The sequence below is a fragment of the Drosophila rhopaloa genome, unplaced genomic scaffold (genome assembly GCF_018152115.1).
Source record: "Drosophila rhopaloa isolate 14029-0021.01 unplaced genomic scaffold, ASM1815211v1 contig_203, whole genome shotgun sequence".
In the NCBI taxonomy this organism is placed as follows: Eukaryota; Metazoa; Arthropoda; class Insecta; order Diptera; family Drosophilidae; genus Drosophila; species Drosophila rhopaloa.
The window spans coordinates 1984923-2002544 of record NW_025335088.1 but is presented as its reverse complement, the minus strand read 5'-3'; the positions used below and the strand labels follow the sequence as shown (position 1 = coordinate 2002544).

Here is a 17622-nt window from a genome sequence, read left to right as displayed (position 1 = left end):
GAGAATTCCAGGGTATGGTTTAGGAAACAGCCTCAGACCGGGTCACGATCGCCGGATTCAGTAAAAAAAAATCGGTTCCTCCCAGAAATCACTTTTACGGCTTCTACCCGACAGAAGTCCGAAGGCGATTTCTAAGACGACCATTTTCAATTAATGTATTTCCAAGAGAATATGCTGGAAGTGTCATTTGCCTTTAATGACCCGTTCAAAAATTAAAAAAAATACTATTATTTTTTATAAAACGATTTTTTTAAATAAAGTCACAAGCCAGCCTTATTATATTTAAAAAAATACAACAAAAATATTTTTTTATTTTGTTTTGATTTTTTTTATAAAATTTTAGGACCTTGACAAAAAAATTTTGTTCGACGACTTGCCATGTCCATCCATCTGTCCGTCCGTTTTTCCGTCCGTAAACAAGTCCCTCAGTTTTAAAGCGATCTGCTTGAAACTTTCCCAAAAGTTGACTTTCTATTGCAGGTAGTATATAAGTCGGAACGAGCCGGATCGGGCGAATATATTATATAGTTCGCATTAAAACAATAGAAAAAATTTTTTTTTTAAATTATAACTGTTGTTTTCAATTTTTTTGTTGTTCTTTGGGATTTGGCAATATGTAAATATTTTGGAATTACGGTTTTAATTAAATTAAAATCGGACAACAATATCATATAGCTGCCATAGAAACGATGGCAAAATGCAGCGCAAAATCGACATAGCTTCATTGCTGTTAGTAATATAGGCATAGAAATCGTAATTTAGTTGATTTGTAATAACTGCAAGGTTATTTAAACTTCGGCTTTCCTTTCATATCTTGTTTTTGTTTGATATAGATATATGATTGAATTAATTTTTAGAGCTGGTGGAAACGACCATATCCTTAAATCTTAATTTGAAAGATACCAGTTATACTTGCACTTTTATTGCCGTAGAATTAATATAATCTCATCCTACTCAATCTTATCTCACCTAATAATTACAAATTTCACTTTTTATGAATGAATAAATTACTTGTAATTAAACAGAAGTTATGTAGTATAATAATATTAACAGAATACATTCCCACGCACAACAACAACGGCTCAATACTCAAAGGCAATAAATAACTTCATTGATATTTTTATTGTGATTTTATAATGTATAACCGAATTTTTTCGGTGGGAATGCTTTAATGAAAGCAAAACCGTAATAAGATTATAACTTCCTATAATGAATATAACACAGGTATTTTTCCTTAATGGAAACACAAAAACACTCATGAATAGTAGGTATTTGATCGATATGCACAAGCAGCAAAATAGGACGTAGCCCCAACATATATGTATGTACACAAAAGATATTCATATACATGGATCTTGTATATGTTCTCTCTATGTCAATCTTGGAAATCAAAGGCTTCTAATTAGATAATTACATTAGACTTTGTCCCTTAATGCTACCGACACTCGATTTCAGTCGTTACTGAAAATTTGATGTATGTTGCATACATACATATTTTTTTATTGTATATTTTACCTTATATGAGTTTGCATGCACACATATACACTGTTGAGAATATTTTCCCGTTTCCCAAGGTATAATCTATGGGCGCCAAAGTCAAAACACTTTTACTTAAATAGGAAGGTATGCCTTTTTGCTACAGCAAACCATCAAGTGTATCATTTTTTTTTGACATTATATATATGTATATCTATATGTCGGGTTTGTTTTTGTTTTATATTGATTAAATTTTAACTTACATATACATCTTTAGATCTATGAACGATGAAGAAAAATAAATCTACGGGCATACAAAATTCTAAGTCCATTCGTCTATCAGTCGATCCACTTTTATATTCTTCACAACATGGTCTTGCTTTCCATACATACTTAGTATCGAATCATTTGAAGCTTTTGGGTGTGTGTCTTGAGTCACAGAATGCGATAGTCAATGGTCAATGACCAACGGAACTGGTCATTGATCTCTTAATCATCAACAATGGAATAAACGAGAGATATATAATCAAAGTCAGCTTCTCTGCCTGATGGCCTGTTTTGACCCTGAAGAGCTTGGTTTTGGCCAGTTTGTCGCCATGTTGAGTTGGTGCTATTAGTTAGGCTAGAAGCGCTAGACTGAACACCGGTTACAGTTACATTTGAACTACTCTTTGAGCCAGCATTGTTTGCAGATCCTGGCCCACCATTTATGGAATTGCTACTCGCTGTAACACTTCCTACAGAACCTGTTCCAGAGCTTGCAGCACCACCAGAAGGATTAGAGACAGATCCTCCACTAGATCCAAGTAGATTCGAATTTGCGACATTTGGAATCGGGTTACTGCCACCGCCTCCACTGCCGTTGCCACTGCCACTGCTATTGCCATTATTGCCGCTGCTGCCGCCATTTCCGTTACCGTTGCCGTTGCTACTGTTTCCAGACAAACTAGCCCCTGAGCTGCTAGCGCCACTATTGGATGGAGTGCCAACGCCTCCGCCGTTGCCAGCACTACTTCCACTAGAGCTTGCAGATGAATTTGTTTGTGGTAAGTGCTGCATTATGTTCTGCACCTCATTCTCGCTCGGAGATTCAGCAAATATTGTGGTGTTGGAGAGAACACAGTTGTTTAACGCCATTTGCGCTTTGTTCGCCTCCTCTCGAGTTGTATATTTACATAAGGCAATTCCTTGGTTCAAATATAGGTGAAAGCTAACGAGGGGACCATGCTGCATACACAGTGTACGTAAAGTTGGACCGTCAATCTAAAAAAAACATACGCAATTAAATGGTTAATAAATTAGTCCGCAATGTGAAGAAGCAAATTCTGTCCTCGACAAAAAACTTTTGTTTTGTTGCGACTTAGTTAGTGATCTGTTATGCAGAGTATTATATTGTTTCTGTGGCAGATAAAAGGTAAAATAGTCGTCCAAACCGACTTTGATACTACTGACAACATACAGTTTGAAAAAGTTTCATCCAAATAGTTTTAAAATTGAGAAACTAGTTTGCGCAGAATCGGTCGTGGCTAGATCGTTAATAATTTTCCTGATCATAATACTAAATACTATATAACTTCGAAAAATGTATTCCACACTGCGTGAAAAACTTTACATTAAAAACTTGGGCGGCGTTATAGCACCTATAAAATTAATTTGACCTGCAATATAAATACTACTTTTGTGAAATTGCTAATGAAATAACCCTGTTAGCTACTAAGCAAGTACGATCACCAGAACCGTTAAATAAGCAATGTAGATACCGCATCTATTTACTGGACAAAAAAACCTTAATTATTCAGAATAGAAACATGTAAGTTCGAAAGCGTAGCAGAAGGCATCTTCATATCGTATATCTGCCACAGGCACGTTCGGTTCAAATTTGTTACATTTATTTTATGTATTTATGTAATGAGAAAATTGTTTTAAAAATGTAGGTCTAGTCGTTTAAAAACAATTGACATTTATAATATAGTTACTTCTAAGTCGGATCGAGACGGACAATATCATTTAGCTCCCATAGAAACAATCGGAAAATAATTTTTTTTCATATTTGAAACACCATCCAAATTTTCTTTATAGAATATCCGTTGAACAGGATTCTTACAATTGAGTTTTCATTTCCTATGACTCACTTTTTGTCACAAAATTTAATATCGTTGCGATCCTAACGACTTTTTTACCACTTTATTTTATATTGCCCCTTCACTGCGTTGCAAAGTTCTAACTGAATTTATAATTGGACAAAGTGCCTTTTACACGTATGAGATAAGTAGGTATTGTTAAATTGAAGCTCTGACACTTTAAACATACCTGAGCTGTTAGATTTTTAAGAAGCAACCAACTAGAGCCCCATGAAGTATTACCACCTGTCCAAGTTGAATTTGGAGTTTGACCACCACTTCGAGCCTGCAGCCAACCATTAGCACCTCCGCTGATGGTAGATGATGTTGAGGTACTACAATTTCCTCCGTTACCAGATTTATTTGAATTGGCAGTCAATCCGGGGGGGGTCCTCGAGACGATGATTTATTTAGAGGGCTTGTCCAAAGCTCAGAAGTTGCGGCACATTGCTGGCTATTATCAGACCAGCTATACCATTAAAAAACACAATTGATTCAGCCCTATTTTGTTTTTAACATCATTTAAAACTTACCCTGGGAAATTTTGGTTTGGATTAAAACTCCATGTGGACGACGATAAACTTAGGGGCGGCAAATCAGTCGGAGAATTTTTGCCGGTATTGGCAAATATGTCAGCATCTTTTGGCGTTGAATTAATGGATAGTGGAGATCTTGCAACGCTTCCAGGAGTGATGCTGGGATCGTCTTCTATGCTTTTGATCTGAGAACCCTTAAAAGCAAACTTCTGCTTGGATATGTTTCGGTTTTATGTAATTGAACAGTTTTACCTTCCATGGTTTTCCTGGCTCGAACTCTTGGACCAGGTCGGTGTAAGCAGTTGCTGCTGAAGTTGGCTGAGCAACTGACCAGTCTTTATTCTCGTTATCAGATGAGGGCTCTGGCCAACCGTCCCCAATATTGCGTCCAGTTGACCACGTACTATTAAATTCGATGATCAATGTTACAAAAAAATTTATTATTTGGTTTTTTCATATGGATTCATATTTTAAGAGTGTGAAAATTAATTTGTTGGAAAAAATTTTAGTAGCACATAAGTTAAATAAGCAAGAAAGAAAACTTTCTTACAAAATGTATATATATACCATAATGCAGGTTTGAATTTTATATTTTTGGCTTTTTTCTATCTTTAAATAAATAGTTGGCTTGCTCTTATTTACATAGTTGTATTAGAAGAGATGCACTGTGTTCAAAATTATATTACACATAAATAATATGGCGATCCTATTTAAAACCATTACAAACTCAAAATCTAATTTAATAGATATTCAATAAACATTAATTTGAAATTATAGAATATTAATCATTTTTTTACCAAAACTATTGGCTATTTTCAAAGAGATACATACCCATCATTTTGTAGGCCCAAAGAGCTTATGTTGCTTGAGTTGTTCGGTAAATTTTGTTTAGTTGCCCCTGGGGCACGGGAAAATTCCGTACTGTCAGAGTTGATGTCCTTGTCTAATACTGGAAGCTTCCACTGATTTAATCGGGATTGTTGATTGGACGCTCCTTGATATCCACCACTTGGCTGAAAACATTTTGTAAATTTCTTAAAATTGTTCATGATTTATGTTGGAGCCTTTTTCTTTTATAATTTTGGTCGTGTGTCAAAAAAATGTGTCTTAAAGGACACTTTGGCTGATAAGTTTAAAAGGAAATCGGGTAAGGTCCAAAAAAAATTTTTTGCTAGTTCAAGCAGAGCGAGCTGGTGCTTATTTTATACAAGTTTTTGTGAAAACTTTGGTATAAAAATGAACATTTGCTCAAACTACCTACAATTTTAAATTTTTACTCAGTTGTTTCCCTTTAAACGATCGCTTTTTAAATCTTTTAACTAAAGGAGTGTCCTTTTGGACACTACCAAAAACGTCACAATAAAAAAGGAAACAAAACTATTATGGGGGTAAATTTTGAAACCCTTTTTTTAATTTTTTTTCTGAATGCACAACGTTTGAAGAATATTGCGTTCAAATTGTAGATTGATCCGAGTAAAACTTCCGAAGTTATGGCAGTTGAAAATAGGTGAGTCAGCTCGTTTTGTATGCGATTTTTGGGTGTCCAAAACTTTAAACGCTCTCCTGAAAAGTTGCAATTTAAAAGTCGGTGAAGACGATCCTGCAAAATCTACTGAACGAATCGTTTTGAAATTTTCTGTACCTAAATCCTCAGGTACTGACGTCGATTTTTATACCCTTGCAGAGGGTATTATAATTTTGGTCAAAAGTGTGCAACGCAGTGAAGGAGACATCTCCGACCCTATAAAGTATATATATTCTTGATCAGGATCACCTCCTGAGTTGATATAGCCATGTCCGTCTGTCCGTCTGTCTGTCTGTCTGTCCGTCTGTCTGTCCGTCTGTCTGTCCGTCTGTCTGTTTCTTCGCGAACTAGTCTCTCAGTTTTAAAGATATCGAATTGAAACTTTGCACACACCCTTCTTTCCTTTGCACGCAGTATATAAGTCGGAACGGCCGGGATCGACCGACTATATCCTATAGCTGCCATATAACTGATTGATCGGAAATGCCATAACTCTGCTGTTTGTTAAGTTAGGAAGTTGGGACTCTCTATGGGTATTATATTTGGCCAATCAATCTGACGTACCAAATTTCATAAGGATCGGCCGACTATATCCTATAGCTGCTATATAACTGATTGATCGGAAATGCCATAACTTTGGTGTTTGTAAAGTTAGGAAGTTGGGATTTTCTATGGGTTTTATATTTGGCCAATTAATCCGACCTACCAAATTTCATAAGGATCGGCCGACTATATTCTATAGCTTCCATATACATAACTGAACGATTGGAAATGCCATAACTTTGGTGTTTTTAAAGTTAGGAAGTTGGGATTTTTTATGAGTATTAAGAATGCATCATATGAATAATTTTGGAGAATATAATTTGCAGAATATTCTGCAAGGGTATTTAAACTTCGGCTCCGCCCGAAGTTAGCTTTCCTTTCTTGTTTTTTGTACTATTTTATATATTCTATAGTATATATAGAATTTTTAGGCTAAAATCTCGTTTTTGCCTTCAAATTGTTACCAAAAATCCAAAAATTTAATAAAAAAAACTCTATGTAGTTACCTCTAGGAACAAATTAACTAATAAACAATTATTTTTCTGATGACGAGTTATGCTTTTCACCAAAAAACCTTTTTTCTTGGAGGCGCCTACGGAGCTTTGCTGCGAACGGCTCATTTATTTTGTTTTTTTATGAAAATTTGTGAAAACGTAGATTAAATGTTGTACTTTAATAGCTTATAAAATAATTGATCTGATACTCAGGACAATCCCCTTTAATACCCAAAAGTTTATTGACGACCTTAACTTTGGAAAAAAAAAATTTTCGTTGACCTTACCTTATTAATATTGAGCTCAGAAAAGTTGCTAGGCAAGGTATTTATTGCATCGTGACTTCTTAAATAGTCATTGCCTGAGTGTACAGAGGGATGTTGCTGTTGTTGTGGCTGTTGTTGTTGCTGCTGTTGCGAAGTTGGTTGCATGTTTTGCTGTTTAACATACACAGCCTGTTGTGCATTTATTTGGTTCTGTAAATTCTGAATTTGCTGCTTGTATTTAGATATCGCCACGTTTACTGCCATTGGATTCGCATTTCCCCCGCGAGCGAGGGATTGCTGCGCTGCTTGGAGATGCTGAAAGCAAAACGATTTGAAAAGATATCAAATAGTTTTTAGGAAGTAAAAGTGTATCAAAAATATTATACAAGCAGAGAATATAAAATTACCTTTATATTGCTAAGAAGTTGATTTAGCAGATTAAGGGTAGTTTGTGTTAGCGGTTGAGTCAATATCTGACTAGATATGAAACCACTGTGAATGGCCAACTGAATCTGCTGACCAAGCATTCGAATTTGCTGGCCCGATGGTTGATTGTTTGTATTTGCTGCTATGTTTACAGAAGCTGCTGCTGCCACTGCTGCGTTAGATGTGCTCTGGCCAAATCCGACGGATACGGCGGAATTATTACCAACGGTTTGAGGTCCTACAGCGACGCTATGTTGGCCCTGACTCAAATACTTTTGAACTTGCAAGGCTGTCATGTTGGCATTATTATTTCCACCTCCAGTAACAGCAGTACCACCCATGTTATTAATAATGTTATTCTGCGAAAAGGTTAAAAAAAAAAACATTTTCATTTATCTCAAAAATATTTCAACACATAATTTAAATGTTCTTTAGGGAACCTTTAATAGTTTGAATTTGGAAGATAAAGAAGATATGAGAGCGCGGCCGTATATATCTAGTGCACTTACATGAGGAAAAGACATTGAAGGTTGTCCACTGCTGACTGGGTAACGACCAGAAAATCCTCCGCTACTAGTTGAACTCGTGTGATCAGAATAAGAGCCAAGGTTTTCATCATGTCGGCGCCAGCCATCCATTGCCAAAGATGAGTTAGCACGCAACATATCGGCTGCTTCTTCGATGTTCATATTGGCAGCAACTAATGCCCGCTCCACGTCTTCCTTTTTGAATCCGTTCTCCACAAGAATCCGGAATTGCTTGCTCTGCTTGATCATCTCTGCGTTAATAACATTCACCATCCCAACATTGATTCCCGCTAGCTTTTGCTGTTGTTGAGATTTTCCAATGATCCCACCGTGTGTGTTCCATTCGGATCCCAGATCAACGCTATCCACCACACCTACACCTCCAGCAGTGCTCCAACCAGATGAGGCACTAGTGGGTGGCAGTTTGCTTTGCTTATTTCCCCAACTAACTCCAACTGGAGCTGCATCGCTCCAAGAGTTTTGTGCCAGTGTCGCGTTGGATTTATCATCCACCCAGTTACTACTGGACACAGTTGCACCGCTTGGGGCGGCAACGTTGTGAGTGTCATCTCCCCAAGACGTGACAGCAGATACAGTATTCCTTCCGCTAACATTGTTTGAGTGTACCCACATAGCGCCTCCGTCTGGCTTGTGTTGTACCCCTCCCACAGATGGTAGGCGAGCCTGCTGTCCAACTAAACTATTCATAGGATTATTGGAATTGGGCCCCACTGGAACATTGCTATTGCCAACGCCGGCGATACCGATACCACCCGACTGGTTTTGACCACGCATCAGATGACCACCACGACCAATTGGATCGGTCATATCCTTCCAGTGACCGCTAGCACCCGGAACACGAGTTTGCTGGCCCCACAAAGAAGTACCATCGTCGTAATTAGGAATACTGCGGCGCTGAGGCGGTGGCGATGGTTCCTCCCATCCACTTATCTGCTTTGATATGTCCTTAGGGCCACTCACGCCAACGCCCACAGCTTGCGCCGGCCCCCACTGTGTCGGAATATTGCCCGGCACAGGTCCAGGACCAGGACCTCCGGGACCGATGCCCGGGCCTGATGTTCCTTGAACATTCGTACTCGGAGTTGCAACACTTTGGCTAACCATTTTGTTGATATTTTGTATCTGGTTATGCGACATTTGCGGATGATGACCCCACATTTCTGATGTTCCATTAAGACGACCGGATATCCCACGGGGATCTCCTCGAATGGGATCACGCGGATCAATCATTCGTATGTCGCGGGGGTCACTAGAAGTTCCCCCAGAACCATTACCGCCACGATGATCAACATTCCGAATATCCATCGATCCAGCCAAAGGACGAATTTCGCGATGGTCTCCCCATCCGTTGCCAGTATTGTTGGAGTTTCCGCTACCACCTGCGACGACTCCAGTAGTCCCAGTTAAATTGTTTGCTCCGCTACCTGTTAGAAGTGAAAATAAATTCATTGAAAATACTCGAATTAAAAAATTAATGAGAAAGAAAGCTAACTAACTTCGGCAACAGATTTTTACAGATTATTTTTCATTTTATAATAACTAATATATCGAATTTTTAGGCTTAAATCACGTTTTTGACTTCAAAGTGTTACCAAAAATCCAAAAATTGAATAAAAAAAACTCAACTTAGTTACCTTTATAAACATCTTAACTAATAAACAATTTTTTTAAAAAGTCTTGGCCTAATCGCTCTCGCACTCCCATTTGCGTTCATATAATTACCAGTTGATCCAAGTCCAACGCTAACAACACCCTGTACCCATTGAGGTCCGCTCGATGAAACAACACCTCCTGGTCCAACATTAACTCCGCCTTGATTTACTCCTACTGCCGCTCCAGATCCCACGTTGTTTACCGACCCTCCTGTCCACACACTACTGCTGTCTGCCCCATCATCGTCCTCTCCCCAAGTTCCGCCAAGGTTAGAGGAAGGGGTATGACCCCAAGACGGCTTTGGAACTTGCTGGGCTGTCGGCTGACCACCGTTTCTCAAATTGGACTCCCAAAGATCAGTACCATTGTTAATGCTTGGCTTCCACATTGTCGGTCCGGCAGCATCTTTATTGGTCGGCTCTGGCGAACTGGGTACTTCCCAATTGGTATCCTGGTTGACATGCTGACAGCCCCAGCCATCTTGGGAAAAAAGAGCTTCGCGCATAGTGCTTAAGTGTTCTAACTGATCGTTAGCTTCAAAAGTTGCATTACCAACTATTCCAGCATCAACTTGATCTTTAACGTCATTATCGTAAGAATTTATCGCAATTTTTATGAACTCTTTAATTTGTTAGAAAAGGAATGACTTAACTTTTATCCTTATGCTTTCCGTGTTCTGTAAATATAATTTTAAAAAAATATACATTTATAATTTTTGAATTTTGTATACGATTGTTTATATTTTTAAGACAATAAAACTTTATACTCAATTTGGCAAGTTAGTTCCATAAATGAGTACACGTCGAGAAAAATTTATAGCTCGTAAACGCCAAGTATTTTCGGATCTGTACGTTTACATTCGGCGGGGAAAAAGGTAAATGCTAATTATTTGTATTAACACTCAAAATAAAACGAATACTTGTTTCGTAGTGCTCATAACCTTAATTAGTATCGAAGTGTCTGTCCGTTTCTAAGCCTTTTCTTTATGTTTTGATACATTCAAATAATTGTTAAACATAGATATATGTATATATGAAAATAAATACGTTTCACTGCTTAACATGCTTCCAAATATTAGTTAGGTCTTGAAGCCAAAAAAGGCATATTTGCTGTATTATACTTATGTATATAAAATATTAAATCCAGATATCCAAATATGCCTATCAAGTCCTAGCAGCTATTTCGACACAACATTTTTGGTTGTTATTGGATCATCAAAACATCAAAATGCTGTTAAAATGTAATAGAATTCCCTTAATAACATCTGTTCTTTGTTTTTATTTTAATACGAAAGTTATACAATTGTTGTAGTCCGTCAACCATATTTTGCAGCTATTTTAAATTTTTGTTTAAAGCAGCTGTGCGCTACCAATGATGATATTGGAATATTTCAAAAAATTGTCTTGTTGCATGGCGCAGTTTAGTAGCAGTGGGAATTATAATCGGTCAGATTTACAAAGAAACACATTTTTAGTGTGTTTTTTGCAACCGAGTTGTATTTTATTAACAACAGAATGCATCTTTAATAGCTATAGTGCAACCTGATTATTCCCCTTTCTTTTATAGTGGGAAGTTTATTTGTAGATTATTTTTAATGGAGAACCATGCATTAAATTTTTATTTTTTGGAACAAATCCAGTGGCACAATCGGTTTACCCAAAAAAAACAAGCTTATGTTTCGCCCTGTTTCAATAGTTTATCCCTGCAAATAAATTAGCATCCAGCAATCAAATTACCGCTGCACTTGGGGCACAATTATTTTCCTGCTTGCACTTAGGTAAACTTACAGCATATTATAAAAACACTCTTACACTGTCATTTTGAAATTATTTTTAAAAAACTGTTACTGAAATTGTAATTTTATATGTAATACACAAAACTAATATTAAAACAGGAACAAGAAATAGAATTAAATATTCTATATTTTATTCTTAAGAGCTATGAAGATAGATTGACTTTTCGTTAAATTTTTTGATCGCCCTATGGCAGCTAAATAAAAGTCAATTCTGAAATCGTTAAAAATTACTAAATATATATGGGTATATGTTATATTCTATTTTTTCCGTTTGCTCCTAAAGAGATATCCAATTTTTATAAAACTAAAACCGTATTTTTGATTGAATTGCTATTTGGATATATGTTAAGAAACAAATAAATTATAATTTTACTTCCTTTTTTCGGATTGTTCCTTTGGCATATGATATAGTTGGGCGATACCTGCAACAGAATCAAGACTTTTTGCAAAGTTTCATCCAAATTGCTTTAGAAATGAGAGAATATTATTCCGTTGAAACAACAAATGGCGGACGTGGCTAGATCGACTCGTCTTGTTATGCTATTATATGTACTTCACGGCGTTGCCAACTTTTAGCCTAGTACTCAGATCGACGAAATCTGTTCGTCAGCTATGAGGGACAGCGAGAGCCAAACAGCTGCCAAACACTTTCCGTCAGGATCTTTTTTCACCATGGTACTCAGATCGACGAAAAAACCAGTAAATTACATCGCGTTGCCAACCACCTGAAATACGGTCTGGATGAACGTTCGTCAGGCTCTAGTGAAAAGATTAAAAAATTTAATCTTTTGGGGGGCTTCTTGTCAAAGCAAAGTGTTTCTTAGGTCAAAAATGTACGAAAAAATACAATAAAAAACTTCGCCTGTTAGAACTAAATGCAGCTATGAACTTTAAATTAGCAAATAATTATCAGTAAATGAAAAAACAACTGTTAAATTTAAATTGTATTGTTTTTTTTAATTTTTTTGTACATCGGCAGACTTGTCTTGCCAAGGTAGTTGAGAATATCTTTTAATGGGTCTAAGCCGCTAATATGGTTTTTGAATTTTAACTGCTTGTCAACAAACGCAGCTGATTGCCAGTACGACCGTGGCACGCTTAATTTTGATGAACTCTCAAAAATGCAGTCACACTGGAAAGATTAAAGTTGTTCCGCTAGCGAACTCTTTTTTTGATCTGAATACTGGGCTTTTGACCGAAAGTATAATACCCTCTGCACGTGTATAAAACAATAATTTTGAAAAGGCCGTATTAGTTCCAAACAAGAGATTGATAAAAAAAAAGTGAATGTTGGTTTATATTTATACCCGTTACTCGTAGAGTAAAAGGGTATATTGTATTCGTGCAAAAGTATGTAACAGCTAGAAGGAAGCGTTTCCGACCCTATAAAGTATATATATTCTTGATCAGGGTCACTAGCCGAGTCGATATAGCCATGTCCGTCTGTCCGTCTGTCTGTCTGTCCGTATGAACGCTGAGATCTCGGAAACTATAAAAGCTAGAAGATTGGCATTTTGCATGTAGATTTTAGAAGTTTCTACGCAGCGCAAGTTTGTTTCAAAATGGTGCCACGCCCCCTTTAACGCCCACAATCGCTTATATACGATTTTAAAAATTTAAATATTTCGGAAAAGTAAAAATGCAGTTTTATTGTGTTTATCAATACCTATCGAAATGTAGAAGAAATTTTTCAAATCGGACCATTCGTTAAAAAGTTATGCGTTATCAAAGTTTCTATCTCCATCTCCCTCGCACTCCCTTTACCTGAGTAACGGGTATCTGATAGTCGGGGCACCCGACTATAGCGTTCTCTCTTGTTTTTATTTTAATTCAACCGAAAACGATTTCTTAGACAACGATGTTAACTTTTGAATGAACATTTTTTGAAAGAGATTTCTGAGGTTTGTTTTCATGTAAACAATCATTTCCTATCAGAAAATGTTGGTTTTTAATCATCATGTTTCCATTTTGTTTTTACTTTGCTTTAAAAATAAATTTTTTTTTTCGTAAATAATAAAAATAAACAAAGCCTACATTAATTTATATTGGTCCTTGTTTATATTGATAATATAACGATTGCTGCACAACAGGCGGTTTTCCCCTTAATAAATATATATGTATAAATAAAACATATATGTACATATTTTAATATTTATGTACAGATTCACGTGTCAGACGACATAATTTAAGAAATATTGAATTGCACATTATTTGAAGACATTTAATCCATTGCATACATATATATGTAAGTACATACTCCACTATTTTGGTACATAGATATACATACATATGTAGAACTTATTTGACAACTCTGGTGGGGCAGCCATCATTGACGCAATCACTCTATTTTAAGTCTACCTTTCATAATTTCACTGTCGCCAGCAAGCACAAATAAATATTGATTTTTAAATGTCATTCTAGTCAATATAACGAATTTTTATACTATACCTATATACATAAATATATATTAAATTCGATATATATTCATATATGGTTTTTGCTGTACACGGCTATGAACAGAAGATATTTTCAATTAACTAGAAATTCGCGTGTCCGTTCGCCCATGGGTACAGACAATACAAGCAAAACCAGAAATCATTACAAAATGGAGATCCAAGAAGAACCTACCAGACGAAAAATGATTATTCTTTATTTAAAACACCGAATATATTAAACTAAAGCACTTGTTTCTTTGCGAATAGACCGCAGAATATTTGCTTATAGCGAACGAGAAGTTGATTTTCTCTATATAAGTACATATGTATGTATTCTTGTGTGTATGTATGCATGCCAAGCCACTTTGATGATTTCACAAAGTGTGTATGTGTAGAATAACATACACACTCAATTGGCAATCTTTCACATTTCACAAAATAAATTAAAAGGAATTTTAAAATGTTTAAAAACTATCCTTAAAGTAAAAATAATTTTGAATAAAAATTAATTATGTATTCGTTGTAATTGAATTTTAATTTCGGTGCACGTTATACGACGGGGACGGTACAAGTTACTAGTGTATTTAGTGAACTCACACAGCCATGGCTGCTGTTGATATTGCCACCTAGTCAAAAACCAAACAAGATATTTTTTGGTGTTGGTAGCTTTAAAAAAATAAAGAGCATACAGCATTGATAAAATGTATTTTTTAGCTTGGCCGGATAATTATCAATTGTTTTGGCCACCAATTGAAATAACTGACAGATAATTATACGTCATTATGTAAAATATTTAAAGCGTGGCAACTCTTAATATGGAACATCCATACGCATGTATATATGTACATATAACAATCACTTTCCAATACATGATACACAAACGAACAGAATTTATTCTGCACTGTTACACACATACTTGTATGCAAAACTATTCGCTTAGATTTTTGCGACCAATTTAGGTTATGCATATTTAGGTTATGTCTGAAAGTTTATTTTTTGGTCAGAAATAGTCCGTCTTGAAGCATACATGCCTTTTTTGTTTGATTTTATTTATGACTGCCAGAGAATACTAACACAGTAACACTAATGCAAATTCTATCGGTAATGAAATTTTTCAAAGCTTTTTGTTTCAATGACACAGCGCTTGTTTTTGGATGAATACGCACACAAAAACATTCACTAATCGTGCTAATTCATTTTAGCACACGCGCTTGAATTGAATTAAGTAGTACCTATAAGACGCTCTCGCTCGCTCTTCGCCTGGACAACGTCAACCGATAAAATGCTTCTTGTAGTCAACCGATGTTATCGTATAGCAATCGATATTATTCGAATAAGGTTCAGTAATTAGGGTATTCCCTAAACGCCGTTTAGTAAACTGCGGCAAAGTAGTTGCTGATATTTGATAAATAAAATGTCTGTAAAACAGGTGGGAAACCACCGACCAAAAGATATTTACCATTTTTATCGCTTAGGCAATACCCGAAATGACTCAAAATCGTAAGAGCTGTTATTAAATACTTTTGCTGAGGACATTATCAAATCAGAAAGTCAAAGTTCCCACAAAACGTCGATTAAACTCAGGTTGAGTTTGAAGCTAAAATCCATTTGTTTACATACACTCTTCCCAAAGAGTCCATCCTTTCGAAGCGGTTGGGATTTTTGACATATGTGAAACTCCAATTCCCACAGACCACAACCTCCATCCACCATACGATAACAGCAGATCTGAAATCTGGCTAATCATTCTAGTCTGTTGCATTATGCACAAAATTTGAAATAAACACAACAGCGCTATAAATGAAACAATCAAGTCGGACTAATTGTCTGCAGATTTTGCCAGCCTGCAGAAAAAATAAAAAAACACCTATTTCCCAATATTGTCTAAGTGGTAACATATCAAGTTCATTAAATACAAATATATTTGTTTTTGGTTTAATTAAAATTTTATATTTAATCTTATTATCAATATCAATGATGGCAGACGGCATAAGGATCATTGAATTCTTTTGACCACCATTTAATAAATCCAACCACTCCTCTGGCTTTATCAACCATGGACGAAATGTAATTAGAAAATTTTAGTTTGTTCTGTCTTCCCACAGAGATCCATCCACCATCCACCAATGGTCCATAAGGTTTTGCATTTCCGAAAATTCCCAGTTAGTTCCCCGTCCGAATTTGACGGACTTTTTTATGCGATAGTTAGGCGATGTTTTTTCGGTGCAACTCTGAGTTCTTCTTTAAGCCTAGTATCCAGATCGACAAACGATTACGCTAGCGTAAAAACTTTCTAGTGTGACCAAAAGTTTGAGAGTTCATCAGATTTATGCGTGCTACGGTCGTACTGTCAATCAGCTGGGTTTGTTAACAAGCAGTTAAAATTCAAATATCGTATTTGCGGGAAAGAGCCTTTAAAAGATATTATCAAATACCTTGGCAAGACAAGTCTGCCGATGTACAAGAGGCACCCCACATAGTATTAATGTTATTTTGTCCTCACATGTAAACACCTGCAATCGACTTTTGTGAGTTTTTTTAGTTTTTCCCTCCATTTCTTATAATGTTCAGTGAGAAGCGCACGCCAAAAGATTAAATTTTTTAATCTTTTCGCTATGGTTCACCCAAAGTTCATTTTCGCAGACTGGCAACGCTATGGAATTTTCTGGTATTTTTTCGTCGATCAGGGGACCGACGTGAAAAAAAGGCCCGACGAAAAGTGAACGCCAGCTGTTTGCCTCTCGCTCTCTCTCATGACTGGCGTACGATTTTCGTCGATCTGGATACTAGGCTTTATGACAGTGAAAATTGAAACATTCACTACGAAAATTAAAAAATAATGGCGCATTACTTTTGAAAAAGGAAGGCGCCAAATCAAAAAATGCTGCTTATACTTAATCATTTATTAATTACTGCTTAATGTGGCGGCATTAAGAGTTGCTCCACGCTTTCCTAGGCGCACACCGTACTCAACATGGAGCAGGTCACCTTTGAGAACGAGATGTATGTCCCCAGAAAAATATTTGTAGTTTACAATTACTAATAAAATATATTTATTGCAGGTACTAGGGAATACATTAAGAATAAAATGGCTCCCTTGTGTGAGACCAGAGGTAACACGGAGAAGTTTAGAAATTGAATTTTTGAAAAGGACCATTTGTGACCTGCCATTCAGGTAACTTGAAATCCATATAAGGAGATCAACTGAAAAACCTAACAGGTCAAGTTTTAGAACAAGAAGTAAGTGATTTACAGAGTCAAATGCTTTACTAAAGTCAGTGTAAATGACGTCTGTTTGAAAACTACTCTTGAAGCCCTTTATCACAAATGTAGTGAGCTCTAGAATGTTAGTGAATCTACGTTTAATAAATCCGCGTTGACACGGAGAAAGGACTGATCTCCAAAAGTGCTGCAAATGAGGAATAATTTTTTCAAAAAGCTTAGGAATAACTGACAACTTAGAAATACCTCTATAGTTAATGCCTTCTAACTTGTTACCTGTTAAAGGAGGAATAACAAATGATTCCTTACGAAAAATGAGGAATTGGGAAGTTTCTAGAGATAATGTGAAGAACTTGTAAAGAAGTTTGCACAGAGCCTTAGCGCAATACCTAAGCACTCACCCAGGAATACCATCGGGCCCTGGCGAATAAGCAGGCTTTATACGAAGAAGATCCAAACGAAGAAAGTGAAAAATTAGATAGTTTTCTAATTTATTCAAACCGAAAAACTGCGGTGGCTAAAATTATTACTAGAGAAAATAAACGAAAACGAAAAAAGTTGTCGACGGCTGAAATAAATTTTA

The 17622-nt window shown here is 36.2% G+C and overlaps 1 protein-coding gene across 1 annotated transcript; it reads right to left on the bottom strand.

Moving 5' to 3' along the window:
• Nucleotides 1-1103: 1103 nt before the first annotated feature.
• LOC108041578 (protein Gawky) lies at nt 1104-15117 on the bottom strand. The gene is given in 11 exon segments (XM_017119514.2): nt 1104-2739; nt 3787-3977; nt 3980-4065; nt 4130-4326; nt 4385-4535; nt 4964-5145; nt 6982-7275; nt 7368-7745; nt 7896-9358; nt 9657-10263; nt 15050-15117. Coding segments are annotated over 10 exon segments (4152 nt in total). The 5' UTR covers nt 10093-10263; nt 15050-15117; the 3' UTR covers nt 1104-1965.
• Nucleotides 15118-17622: the final 2505 nt, after the last annotated feature.